The sequence below is a fragment of the Lampetra fluviatilis genome, chromosome 74, assembly GCF_964198595.1.
Source record: "Lampetra fluviatilis chromosome 74, kcLamFluv1.1, whole genome shotgun sequence".
NCBI lineage: Eukaryota > Metazoa > Chordata > Hyperoartia > Petromyzontiformes > Petromyzontidae > Lampetra > Lampetra fluviatilis.
The window spans coordinates 1,715,454-1,729,153 of record NC_136348.1 but is presented as its reverse complement, the minus strand read 5'-3'; the positions used below and the strand labels follow the sequence as shown (position 1 = coordinate 1,729,153).

The window sequence follows — 13,700 nt, the reverse complement described above, 5'->3', positions numbered from 1 at the left end:
CATTTATTTTAGCATCATATTTAAGGACACTGTTGTTGATAAGAATTTGTCTACTCGATCAACAAAAATTAGTACAATGTCGGTCATACAGGAGTGTGATTTCATTCGTGAGTAGTATTCACACAGCCCCGATGACACTAACCTACCTAAAGTTATGGTTAAACAAAGTAATCTTGAGTGACTTAATTCTCAGCTCAGACATGATCATCGCAATCATTTCCAAAGACGTGTGGGGTCCTGCGAGAGCAGGTCCCGACTACAAACAGCTGGGCAGCAGAATCGGAAGTAGCTGCGTCGCCCTGGAAATGTGATGTTGCTGCTGTTGTTGTCGCTGCTGTTGTTGCTGCTGTAGTTGCTTCTGTTGCTGTGATATACGCAGGCAGGTGGTGTTCCGTGATGGGATGACGCTTTTGATTAAAGCATCTGACCAAACTCACCCTTGTTCGTCACATTTGATCCACTCTGATATTGTACACTCTCACATGTTAAACTCTAACATAGTGAAACATAATATTATAACCTATGAACTAAAACCTATCTATTGTAACGCTGTAAAAGAATATTACCCATTGGGTTTCACTCCCTCGTCGAGAAGGCCTCTCTCTCTTCTTTTTCTAAAGTTACATGCTAATTTTTCACGTGAACATCACTTGCCCCGGCCACTTCTTTATGACCCGAGGTCTACACCCGATTCAAACGTTTTAAAACAGTCTGCCTCAGCAGCAGACAATGCTTTCCCACATTACGGACGCTTGGGTTGTGCCCGAAACGTCGTGATTTATGTTATGCCTATGTGACTTTTAATTAAAGAACCAAAGAGTATGTAATATTTTAAATTATGAACTATAACCTATCCAATATAACGCTGTAAAATACTAATAATTGCAATAGTGTACAATCACATAAATGGAGCCAAGGGATTATAATCGCATAATAATCATTAGAATCGCAATGTATTTATATTAGAATCACACTGGTCGTAAACTACTGTTATAGTAAACTCTAACAATATAACCTATAAGCTATATATTATAACGCTATACAATAACATTATTAACTAGTGTTATAGATTAGAACAACCTACATTGAAGTGTGATATTCGAATCGCATTCAAATTATTCGAATCACTCCGTGGTCCTCTTCGAATCACACTACGGTCGTAAGTATGTAACATGCATGCATGTAACATGTCTGTATGTAGTAAGTATATGTGCATTTTATATGTCTGTTTGTAGTAAGTATATGTGCATGTAACATGTCTGTATGTAACATGTTTGTATGTAGTATGCATGCATGTAACATGTATGCATGTAACATGTATGTATGTAATATGGACATGCGAACCAATGGTGGGATATGTGAAACCGAAGGTGCAGGATCAGGATGGGATTAAAATTATTTATTAACACTTTGGTGGTATTAGGATCAAGCTGCCCACTGCTGGATGAATGTTAATCTCAATGGCATCAAATAGCAATATTCAGTATGTATATATAAAATAATCACACAAACTCAATACTACATACATACACGTTACATACATACATGTTACATGCACATATACTTACTACAAACAGACATATTACATACATACATGTTACATACTTACGACTGTAGTGTGATTCGAAGAGGATTACGGAGTGATTCGAATAATTCGAATGCGATTAGAATATCACACTTCAATGTAGGTTGTTATAATCTATAACACTAGTTAATAATGTTATTGTATAGTGTTATAATGTATAGCTTGAGGCCCGGCGTGCCTCAAGGATCCGCCACGTGCGCGGAACCGGTGCCTGGAGCCTGGTCAAATTCTTCAAAAGAAGCCAGAGGCCTGCCTAATCCTTCAAGGCTGTGGTGCGAACCCTTGACGCCCCGAAATGCACAAGATTCTACCATGGGCGAGGGACGGGCGTCGAGAACCAGGTCAAAATGCGCAAGGTTGCGCTTGAAGGCTCCACGCCCAATATCAATACTGTATAGTGCTATTCGGTGCCATTGCGATGTAACATTCTACCAGCAGTGGGCAGCTTGATTCTAATACGACCAATTATGAATCGTTACAATTGTAATGACTCGTTTGATAAAAGTATTTGAACAAAGTTTGTTAACCCATCACGGAACACCACTGGAACTGAAGCCTCATCATAATCCTGCACCCCCCAATTCTCATATCCGACCACCGGTTCGCATGTCCATAGATGCATATTACATACGTACATACGAGCACAGTTCGCTTGCACGTACGCTATTATACATTCATATGCGCAGAGTGTGATTCTAATACAATCACATTGTAATTCTAATACTTGAAATGAGATTATAATACCGTACCTCTGTTTTTGGTGTTATAAATTATTAAACTAATTTATAGTATTTTCATGTTTCGTGTTATCGTTTATAGTGTTACAGTTCACGTGTCATAGCGTACAGGATTCCCTGTATACTTGATGATTAGGGACCGTAACGTTGTGAATCGATTTATAATGGGGCCCTTTCCCCTCCAGGAACACATGTTAAATGGAGAGACAGCCAAGATGCTGCCGGTTAAGGGCAGATTTGTGACGAAGATCCTCCACCTGAAACTCGCTTAAAACACGTTTTTGCTATGAACATTGTAAAATAAATAAACGGACAAACATTTGTTTAAAAATACGTTTTTATTCATCTGCAATCATTTTTACGTCAAAACTCGAAGGGAATATTTATTATGTCCTATGTTCACACATTTCCAGTACCATGCAAACCATTTCCGTTCCAGGAATACCAAAACGTTAAAGTATCATTGATTTTCTTATTAATTTACCACATTTGTCGATTAATACCAATCAAAAAAAGCTATATACTTGACAAAAATCGTTTAAAATGTTGAGTAAAGATGTACCTACAGACGCATTCCAACTTTAGCTCAACAGGAACACATAACGACTACAACTGAACAGTCTCACAACCAGTGCTCATCACACCACTTCGGCAAGTAAACCCGTGTGAAGATGTCGCCACGAACTCTCCCGACGCAAAGTCGCCTAACTGTCGACACAGCAATTGTGCTCGCCAGGCTGCGTTGTCTCGCGGTTGAAGGGCGATCATCAGAGCGTCCAACCTCATCAAGTTTCTTCTCGAAATGGCATTGAGCTCTGCTTCTGAGCCGACTTATAACTCCCCCCCTAGAATCCAATCCTTTGTCTTTCAGGCTATTTACATTCGATTGTTAATTTTGGAAGGCACAATCCGCATGTCTATTAACATACCGAAGGGTAATGTGTCCATTGTGCTGCATGCATGAATATGTAAGTGCATCTCAGTGTGTAATTGTGCGCTTATTTTGAATAAATGGAAAAACACGTTCCCCATGCCCTCCATTGTCCTCTATTTAAAGTGAATGCAGCCCCGTGGTGTTGCCAAAAATCGCCGAGCTTCGGGAGTGAGCACATACAGACGCGTAGAGACCACACTTGCAATATAATCACTCTAACATCAGTAACCAAAATCCGATCTGGTACATGGTCTCCGCTTGGTCTGGATTGTATCTGTCATCACTCCGGAGACAAACACGAGGCATGGTTTGGCCAGCCACCACCTCGTTTGCCAAAACGACTTTAATAGCTGCTCTCAAACAACAATGTCACCAATAGTGGTTCATGGGCTAGGGTGTTAAGCGGACAATTAGTCGTTTTGGGCAAGGCGTATGGGATAATACACACCTCTGTTATCCCATGAACACAATACACAGCATCGGGAAGGCTGACTTGTTGCGGAGATGTAGTTTGGGGAAGGCGCTATGACTGGAGTTCGGCGATGTGACTGGGTGATCACACTGTGGTGCCACAGCGACGGGGCCGCTCGGCCGAGCCAGGGAGCCGCCCGGCTTCCACCGCCGCACTGCCCCCCATCACCACCCCCACATAAACACGCACCCGCACCCACGTAGGGCCTCGTGGTCGGGTCACCTACCCTGAGTTTTCACCCGAGGGCCCCCTAGGGAGGTTACCCCACGGTTTCTCAGGGCCAGGAAATTGGACAGGACCCTTCCCAGGCCAAGTAACACTGCGGCGCCGTGGGCGGATTTGAGATCGCACGACCACGGCGAGCTCAGAGAGCCCCGCAGTTAGAAACGCATACAAACACAAACACGGGTCAGCAGGGCAGATAGCTGGGATCCGAACCCGGGACGACTGATTGGTCGAAAGGTCAAAGGCCGGCGGGATCGCAAAAGAGCGGGAAATCCTAGGCTCAGGATTGGTCGAGAGACCAAGGCGGTCGGGACGGGGCGCCTAGCCTTTGATGCGAATAGTTTAAAAGAAAACGCAGGGGCAGTAGGGAACTCTCTTCTTCTGGGGTTTGGACACGGAGTCGGCGACGAAGGAGTCATCGGGCGAGCCGCTAGATCGTCTGCAGGACGATCTGAGCGCCGCAAGGTCACCAGGGACTACAGACGGTATCGTGTTGCGCGCCTTACAACACCTCAGAGCGGAGAGTAGGATCCGTAGGAGAGGATTAGTTCGGGGTAAGGACGAGTAGGAAAGCGGTTTAGCAGAGAGCGCAGCATAGAATAGGGCTACACGGCACCAGAGGGTGGGTTAGAAGCGCCTTGCTGGCCCGCACACACACACGGGTGGCTCGGTTGGTTAGCAAGGGCTAATAAAATCTCGAGCGTAGCAACGGAACCGTGTTGTTGGGTGTTTTTGAACGTGGTATTAGCGTGCACTGCATTCGCGGGTGTGTGGTCGTTGTGTGCATAAAGGCCGTGGTCTCTGTACGATTGTGCGGGTACGGAGGTGTGTGCGTTAACGCCCGGGGAGAGCACTTTTGTGTGTTGGCGTGACTACGCAGCCGTGTGAGAGGAGAATCGTCCTTGTACGATACTTGTGTTGACGTGCACGCGCGAGTGCGGGAGGGGACGAGTCGTTGTGTCGGCGTGTGCCCCGCTCGCGTGTGCTCGTGTGATCCTGTGGAGAGGTGTGTACGCGTGAAGCGCTGCGGCTCGCCTCGGGGGAGCGCTGCGCCGAGCGGCGCGAGAGTGGGTGTCGCGTGTAGAGCTGCGTGTGTGCGCGTGCGTTCGCTCCGTGTGCGATACAGGTGCGCGATCATAACGCGAGTATTCAGTGCGTGGGAGCGCTGCGTGAAGCCGTATGGGTAAGGGCGTCGTGTTCGAAGGCCGGCGAAACACTAGCGGGTGTTAGGGAGGTGGGGGAACAAACGGAATAGGGGATGATGGCGGGAGAGACCCCGGGGGCCAACGGCCCCCACAAATTGGTGTCGGAAGCGGTACGGACCCCCGCGTTACCTCACGCTAAAATAAGACTGATATTTACCGGCCGGGGGGCCCCTTCGTGGAAGGCATTCGCCCGCAATCTCTTAGGGGCCAAGGAAATTAATGGATGGACGGACGCGCAGGCAGTACGTCAACTTAATATGAATCTTGATGGGCGGGCAGCCGATTTTGTAGAAGCGTTACCCGCGAGCGCACAGACACAGCTAGAGGAGCTGATGCGCCGACTCGATCAGCGTTTTGGCACGCGTGACGAGGAGGAAGCAAAATCGGCCTTAGAGGCGCGCCGTCGCCAACCTGGCGAAGATCTACGTGATTACGCCGAGGATGTGCGCGAGTTAACAAAGATCGCACGCCCGGGGTACGCAACTAATGTTATTGAAGAACTGGCCGCCGAGAAAATCCAGCGGTACCTGTCTCGCACGGCGTGGTGGCAGCCAGACATGAGCTGCCCACGTCTTCCCTTTAACACCCTTGTCGAGCGCGCGCGTAAGTGTGAAATAATTCACAGCGAACGCGCGCAGCTCCGGGGGCTGGGACGAGAGCGCGCCATTGCGAGCCTGCTCTCGGAAGACGAGGAGGAGGAACAGGAGCTCGCGAGGACGGTAAGGGGCCGGGAAAGAGAGCCTCCAGTGTCCCGCGAGACAACCCCGGGATGGGTTGCCGGTATACAAACGGGTATAAAGGATGTCTCCGACCAGGTAACCCAAATAGACAACAAGGTAACCCAGGTAGGCGACAGGGTAACCCGGGCACACATGACTGCGCTGGAGACAATGGTAGAGACGGTCCAGGCCGAGGTAGGAGGATTAACTGGGAGAGTGGCTCGACTGGAGGCAGAGTCGGGGCAGCGGCGTGCCGGAGGGGGGTTAGGGAACGGACGGGGAGGCTCCTACGGGGCGGCCCCCCGTGCGTGTTACCTGTGTGACCGGCGAGGGCATCTCGTGAGAGACTGTCCGCAGATCGCCCGCGCTAGAAACGCGCCGGGGTTAAACCCCAAACGCCCCCTAGAGAGTGGACCATCTGGGGGTGCATTCGAAGCGGTCCCGATGCAAAAAGACGGTAATAATGGCGAGCGAGTGATCTCCACACAGGTTCCAACGACAACACCCAAGGGCGCGGGGACCTCGGGCGATTGGCTGCGGGAGCTGGTGGCAGGGATAACGGGAGCCACGTCGCTGGTGGAAGGCCAGGTGAACGGGCAGCGCACCCGGATCCTGCTGGACACGGGCGCCGTGGCCTCTCTCATGAGCGCCGCGCACTGCAGCATGCTCGGGGTGGACGTGGGCTGCCTGCAGGCGCCGGATCGCGCGCTGCACACTGCAAGCGGAGCCGGGATGGGGTTGCTGGGGAAGGTCTCCCTCGAGGTCCGTCTAGGAAACCAGGTGTGCACACAGGAATTCTACGTGTCGAGTGTGTTGTGCCACGAGTGCATTGCAGGAACGGACCTCCTGGAAAAGTTGGGACTTAACGTACAGCCCCGGCAACGATGCGCTACGGTGGAGGGCAGCGGGGAGCGGATTCCGTTCCTTGGACAGGAGCCGAATCGCCCACGCTTCACACCCGTGGCCGCTACGCTGGTGTCGGCCGTCACCATCGGGCCTCTCGCCGAGATGCTGGTGCCAGTGGCAACCCTCTCCACCGACCCAACCCATCGACCATCGGGCGAGGTAATGCTGACTCCTCACCCGGAGTTGGCATCGCGATACGGGGTGGTAGGGTCAGCTACACTGGTAAACGCAGATGGGGGCCGGCTGTTTATACGTGTGTTTAACCCACACAGTACCCCGGCAATGATACGACGACGCACCCCGGTAGCCACCGTACATCCCCTGCACGCTCGCCACTCGAACGACTCGGTGTTCGCACTCTGGGCGGAGGACCCTGGCCGCTCCGAGGACAGCCAGGATCTGGCCTGGCGGGTCGGCCCGACCCCCCGAGCCGAGATTGTTCCCCTGCAGGATGCGTTACATGTGCCTTGGGCAGCCTTACCTAAGGGGGAGGCCGATCAGCTGCGCGGGTTATTGCGGGAGTACGCCGACGTGTTCAGTGAGCACGATTCGGACGTGGGCCGGACCGACCTGGTCAAGCACCAAATTGACACAGGTGCAGCCCGACCCATCAAACTCCCCGCATACCGAGTGGGCGCGCCTGAACGGACCCAGATCAAAGAGGCAGTCACGGATATGCTACGCGATAACATAATCCAGCCCTCCGCGAGCCCTTGGTCTGCCCCGGTGGTACTGGTAACGAAAAAGGATGGGTCAACCCGGTTCTGCGTCGATTACCGTAAACTAAATGCAGTCACGCTCGGCGATGCCTTCCCCATACCCCGCATCGACGACACCTTCGACAGTTTCGCAGGAGCGCGGTATTTTTCCACCCTCGATCTCGCGTCCGGGTACTGGCAGGTGGAGATGGCGGAGGAGGATCGGCCGAAAACCGCATTCACCACCCCGATGGGACTATTCGAGTTTCGAGTACTCCCGTTCGGACTCACCAATGCGCCTGCGACGTTCCAGCGGCTGATGGAGTTGGTGATGCGGGGCTTGCAATGGGAACAGTGCCTGATTTACTTGGACGATGTGATAGTGTTCAGTAGATCTTTGTCTGAGCATTGGTCCAGGCTTCGAGAGGTGTTCCAGCGACTGCGAGCGGCTCATCTCAAGCTCAAGCCACGTAAGTGTTACATCGCACAACGCGAGGTGGGGTACCTCGGGCATCGCGTCAGCGAGGCAGGCGTGCACACCGATCCGGAGAAGGTACGCGCCGTAGTGGAGTGGCCACGGCCAAGGAATCTGACGGAGATCAGATCATTTTTGGGGCTCGCCACCTATTATCGTCGATTTGTAAAGGGATTCAGCGAGATTGCACGCCCTCTCACCCAACTCACCTCCCCTAAGCACCCCTACCAGTGGACGGGGGCCTGCCAGACGGCCTTCACCACTCTCAAAGATCACCTCACCCACGCCCCCACCCTCGCTTTCCCCGATTTTACCACCGATTTTATTTTGGACACCGACGCCTGCAGCAGCGGGCTGGGCGCGGTGTTGTCACAGGTACAGGATGGGACGGAACGAGTCATCGCGTACGCCAGCCGGACCTTGAGTGGGGCCGAGCTGAACTATTGCGTGACACGCCAAGAGTTGTACGCCGTGATTTTCGCATGCAAACAGTTCCGGCCGTATTTGTACGGCAGGAGATGTCGCGTACGCACTGACCATTATGCTCTGCAGTTTCTTCTTACATTCAAGGAGCCGCGGGGGCAGATGGCCCGGTGGTTGGCGCAGTTGCAGGAGTACAACCTGCAAATCGAGTATCGGGCTGGCCGGACGCATGCAAACGCGGACGCCTTGTCGAGGCGACCCACGGTGTACGCCGAGACGAGGGCAGAGGAGGCCTGTCCGTGTTTCACGGGGGGACGCTGCCGGCAGGCAACGGACCCCCGAGAGGCCGCGGCCACTGACCCCCCCCCAGCGAGAGAGAGTGCAGTGTGCGCCACAGAGATCCTCACAGGTGGCACTGAGGATCCCGTCGACCGCCCGGCAAGCACGGGACCCGCGGCTCGGGACCCGATCGGACGGATCCAGGAGGACGTCGGCTGCGCCTTCCCGGGCCTAAACGACGAGCAGCTGAGACAGACCCAGCAGCGAGATCCGGATCTGGCGGCGGTGGATGCGGCACTGCGAGAGAAGAAGGATGCACTACCAGGGCCCTGGAGCGGTTTGTATGCCCGGTTGTGTGTAGAAAACGGGGTGGTGAGGGAACTGGCCAACGCTGGGCGGCCGGGGTGCATCTGCGTTCCCGCCCATGTGCGACCCCAACTACTACGACTGGTACACGACCACCCGCTCGGGGGCCATGATGGGGAACGGCGCACCCGGGAGACTCTGCGTCGCCAGTATCTCTGGCCTAAATTGGCGCAAGATGTGGCCGCCTGGGTGCAGGGCTGCCGGGCCTGTCAGCAGTGCGGGCAAAAGCCGGCGAGGTACCAGGTACCCCTGAGGCCGTTCCGAGTCAGTCGGACGAATCAGTTGGTCGGAATCGACCTGCAGGGGCCCTTTCCACGATCCCACCGGGGCAACCGATATATTCTCGTAGCGGTGGAGTACTTCACCCGCTACCCCGTGGCGGTGGCTATCCCGGATAAAACAGCTCTCGTAGTGGCCCGGGCCTTCGTGGAAAACTACGTACTTAAGTGCGGGATCCCCGAACGAGTCATTACCGACCAGGGTAGTGAATTCGAGGCCGAACTATTCCAGGCGCTGTGCCGAGAGTTCGGGATCCAGAAGGACCGAACCACGGCGTATCACCCCCAGGCGAACGGGATGGTAGAGAGGATGAACCAAACTCTGGCCGGGAAGCTTAAACGCATGGCGGCCGCGAATCAACAGGACTGGGACGAACACCTCCCCTATGCCCTGTTCGCCTACACCACCGCCGTTCACACATCTACAGGACAGACCCCGTTCCTAATGATGTTTGGTCGCGAGTCTCGTCTGCCCGCAGATCTGCTGTTCGGTGTCCCTCCGCCGCAACGGGAGGAAGGGAGCCACCCCGTGGAGCACTTGCTGGAGACCCTGCGAGGGGCCAGGGGCCGAGCCTACCCGCACGGAGAGGCCGCGCACCAGCGGCAAGAGCAGGGCGCCCGACCCCGTATGGAGCCCCCCTTCTACACTGCGGGCTCCGAGGTGTGGCTGTACACTCCCCGCGTCGGTGCCGGACAGGTGGGGAAGCTGACCACCTACTGGCGAGGACCCTGGATTGTGAGACGGCAGATCTCACCATGGACGGTGCTGATTCAGGGAGGAGAGAGGGGCCGGGAGATGGTGGTCAACATCCGCCGACTGAAGCCGTGGCGAGCAGCCCCCGAGGGGGGGAGCCCCGCCGTCCAAGTACCCCGAAACCCCGGGGTCCCCCCACCCCCCGTGCCCGGGGGCCTCGCGCAGTATATGGGCCCCACAGAGCCCCGGGCTCCGAGGGGCCCCGGGCGGGGCCGGGGGCGACGAGGACGGCGACCCTTAAACCCCACCGCCTCTGAGTTTGTTCCCCAGCCCGCAGGTGCCAGAGACCGAGGGGAGCCATTGGAATGGAGGAGGAGACCACCGCCGGAGCCCCAGGAGACGGAGCCGCCACCCCCGAGGCCAGCCACAAGGGCCGGGCGAATCCCGCGGACCCCGCGGCGATACCTCGTGGGGGCAACCCAGGCGAGGTGCTCCAGTCAACCCGGGACGGGGACTGGCACCCCGGTGGGCTATGTGGTGCCACAGCGACGGGGCCGCTCGGCCGAGCCAGGGAGCCGCCCGGCTTCCACCGCCGCACTGCCCCCCATCACCACCCCCACATAAACACGCACCCGCACCCACGTAGGGCCTCGTGGTCGGGTCACCTACCCTGAGTTTTCACCCGAGGGCCCCCTAGGGAGGTTACCCCACGGTTTCTCAGGGCCAGGAAATTGGACAGGACCCTTCCCAGGCCAAGTAACACTGCGGCGCCGTGGGCGGATTTGAGATCGCACGACCACGGCGAGCTCAGAGAGCCCCGCAGTTAGAAACGCATACAAACACAAACACGGGTCAGCAGGGCAGATAGCTGGGATCCGAACCCGGGACGACTGATTGGTCGAAAGGTCAAAGGCCGGCGGGATCGCAAAAGAGCGGGAAATCCTAGGCTCAGGATTGGTCGAGAGACCAAGGCGGTCGGGACGGGGCGCCTAGCCTTTGATGCGAATAGTTTAAAAGAAAACGCAGGGGCAGTAGGGAACTCTCTTCTTCTGGGGTTTGGACACGGAGTCGGCGACGAAGGAGTCATCGGGCGAGCCGCTAGATCGTCTGCAGGACGATCTGAGCGCCGCAAGGTCACCAGGGACTACAGACGGTATCGTGTTGCGCGCCTTACAACACCTCAGAGCGGAGAGTAGGATCCGTAGGAGAGGATTAGTTCGGGGTAAGGACGAGTAGGAAAGCGGTTTAGCAGAGAGCGCAGCATAGAATAGGGCTACACGGCACCAGAGTGTGGGTTAGAAGCGCCTTGCTGGCCCGCACACACACACGGGTGGCTCGGTTGGTTAGCAAGGGCTAATAAAATCTCGAGCGTAGCAACGGAACCGTGTTGTTGGGTGTTTTTGAACGTGGTATTAGCGTGCACTGCATTCGCGGGTGTGTGGTCGTTGTGTGCATAAAGGCCGTGGTCTCTGTACGATTGTGCGGGTACGGAGGTGTGTGCGTTAACGCCCGGGGAGAGCACTTTTGTGTGTTGGCGTGACTACGCAGCCGTGTGAGAGGAGAATCGTCCTTGTACGATACTTGTGTTGACGTGCACGCGCGAGTGCGGGAGGGGACGAGTCGTCGTGTCGGCGTGCGCCCCGCTCGCGTGTGCGAAACCGCGGTGCACAGTGAAGCTGTTAGCTTTGTGCAAGCTTGCGTGTGCTCGTTACTTGCGTAAAGTGCGGCGCGGTGGTGGACCCCTGACCCCCAACCCCGCGGCTCGAGCGCGTAATCGGCTGCGCATTGTTGTACGGTTTATCTCGCGCGCACGGCGGCGGCAACTTGAGTCGTTGTGTCGGCGTGTGCCCCGCTTGCGTGTGCTCGTGTGATCTCGTGGAGTGGTGTGAACGCGTGAAGCGCTGCGGCTCGCCTCGGGGGAGCGCTGCGCCGGGCGGCGCGAGAGTGGGTGTCGCGTGTAGAGCTGCGTGTGTGCGCGTGCGTTCGCTCCGTGTGCGATACAGATGCGCGATCATAACGCGAGTATTCAGTGGTGAGTGAGTGCCGCGGGGAGCGGTGTGCGTGAGTGCGCATACAGCCGTTACGTGTCGGATACGGGTGCGCATTGGTAACGTGGGTATTCGACGTGGAGGCGAGGACCGCCCAGGGCTGTAGACGGGCGCACGCTCGCAGCGTGCGAGAGCTGTACGTAGCGGCGTAAAGAGGGGGAGGATGGCGTTTGATTGATTATGCCGTGCGCACGTATGCTTGCAGCGTGGGAGCGCGGCGTGAAGCCGTATGGGTAAGGGCGTCGTGTTCGAAGGCCGGCGAAACACTAGCGGGTATTAGGGAGGTGGGGGAACAAACGGAATAGGGGATGATGGCGGGAGAGACCCCGGGGGCCAACGGCCCCCACATTAGTAATGATCATGGGTGGTGGTAATGATTGGTGAGGTTACGATGATGGGTGGTGATGATGATGGGTTGTTGTGATTATGGGTGTTGATGATGTTTGATGATTGGTGGTGGTTATGATGAATGTTGGTTGTGATGGTTGGGTAGGGGTGGTGACGATGGTTGGTGATGGTGAGTTGATAGTGATAATGATGATTGGTGATGATAATGGTTGTTGATACTGATGATTTGTGTTGATGATTATGGGTGGTGATGAGTAAATGAGCCACCACCCGACACATAACAGCAACAGAAGGAACTACAGGAGCACCAATAACATCAGCGACAACAGCAGCAGCAACAACACATTTTGAGGGCGACGCGACTACTTCTGATTCTGCTGTTTCTGCTTCTTGGCTATTTGTAGTCAGGCCCTGCTCTCGCGGGACCAACCCACACGTCTTCGGAAATTATTGCGATGATCATGTCTGAGCTGAAAATTAAGTGAATAAACGTTACTTTGTTTAACCATAACTGTGTGTAGGTTAGTATCTGGGGGCTCAGCGAATATTACTCATGAAATAACTCGTACTCCTTTATGACCGACATTGTACTAATTTTGGTTGATCGAGACGAACACTGGATTAAAAACATGCACCTCTTAACCCCTGCCTCGCATTTACGACTAATAATTTGCATTTGCACTTAACATACAGTCAAGCATAGTAAAATGCTAATACGACAATATTGTTATTCTAGGAGTTTGAATTCGATTCTAACCCTGCACCCCACAGTTCGCATATCCAACCCCCGGGTCGATTGAACGTCAGGTTTCTTTTATATGAGCAGATTGCGATTTTAATACTTCTAATGAGATTCGAATACCGTATCCATACATTTCCTAAATATGAACATGTGTCATTAAACCCGCCACCACCCAACACACCCAATTAGTAAGGTTTGTCACGTAAACAGGACATGCTAATTCGTTACTAGTCCAGCACAATGGTGTGTTGGAGAGCCAATCCACAACATATACAATCTGAGTACGACGTTTCGCCAGTAATTACAACAATCTTCATTAGGCGACGGCCAGTTTTGTGGAGAAGTCCTCCTGTTTCGTTCCGTAAATAGAGAGGTAGATGTGATGACAAAACGTGTGTGCTCTTCTTGCGCGAAGTGGGGGAGGGCGGGGTGTTAATGGATACACATATATATATATGGCTATGGGTACCCATTGCCGTTTGGGTAATGTATATGGTAATCAACGTACATTAGGCATGCGAATTAAGTGAACCCATTGACCTTGTACTTCCTGTCGATTGTGTGTA

At 54.2% G+C, this 13,700-nt stretch overlaps 1 protein-coding gene across 1 annotated transcript in view; it reads left to right on the top strand.

Annotated features, from left to right (window-relative positions):
• The window catches only part of LOC144953341 (uncharacterized), a 54,935-nt gene extending 42,654 nt beyond the window's left edge, over positions 1 to 12,281 (top strand). Inside the window, exon 5 of the mRNA XM_078883904.1 lies at positions 12,250 to 12,281. Within this exon, the coding sequence (XP_078740030.1) occupies positions 12,250 to 12,281 (32 nt within the window). The remainder of the gene's footprint in view (positions 1 to 12,249) is intronic.
• Positions 12,282 to 13,700: the final 1,419 nt, after the last annotated feature.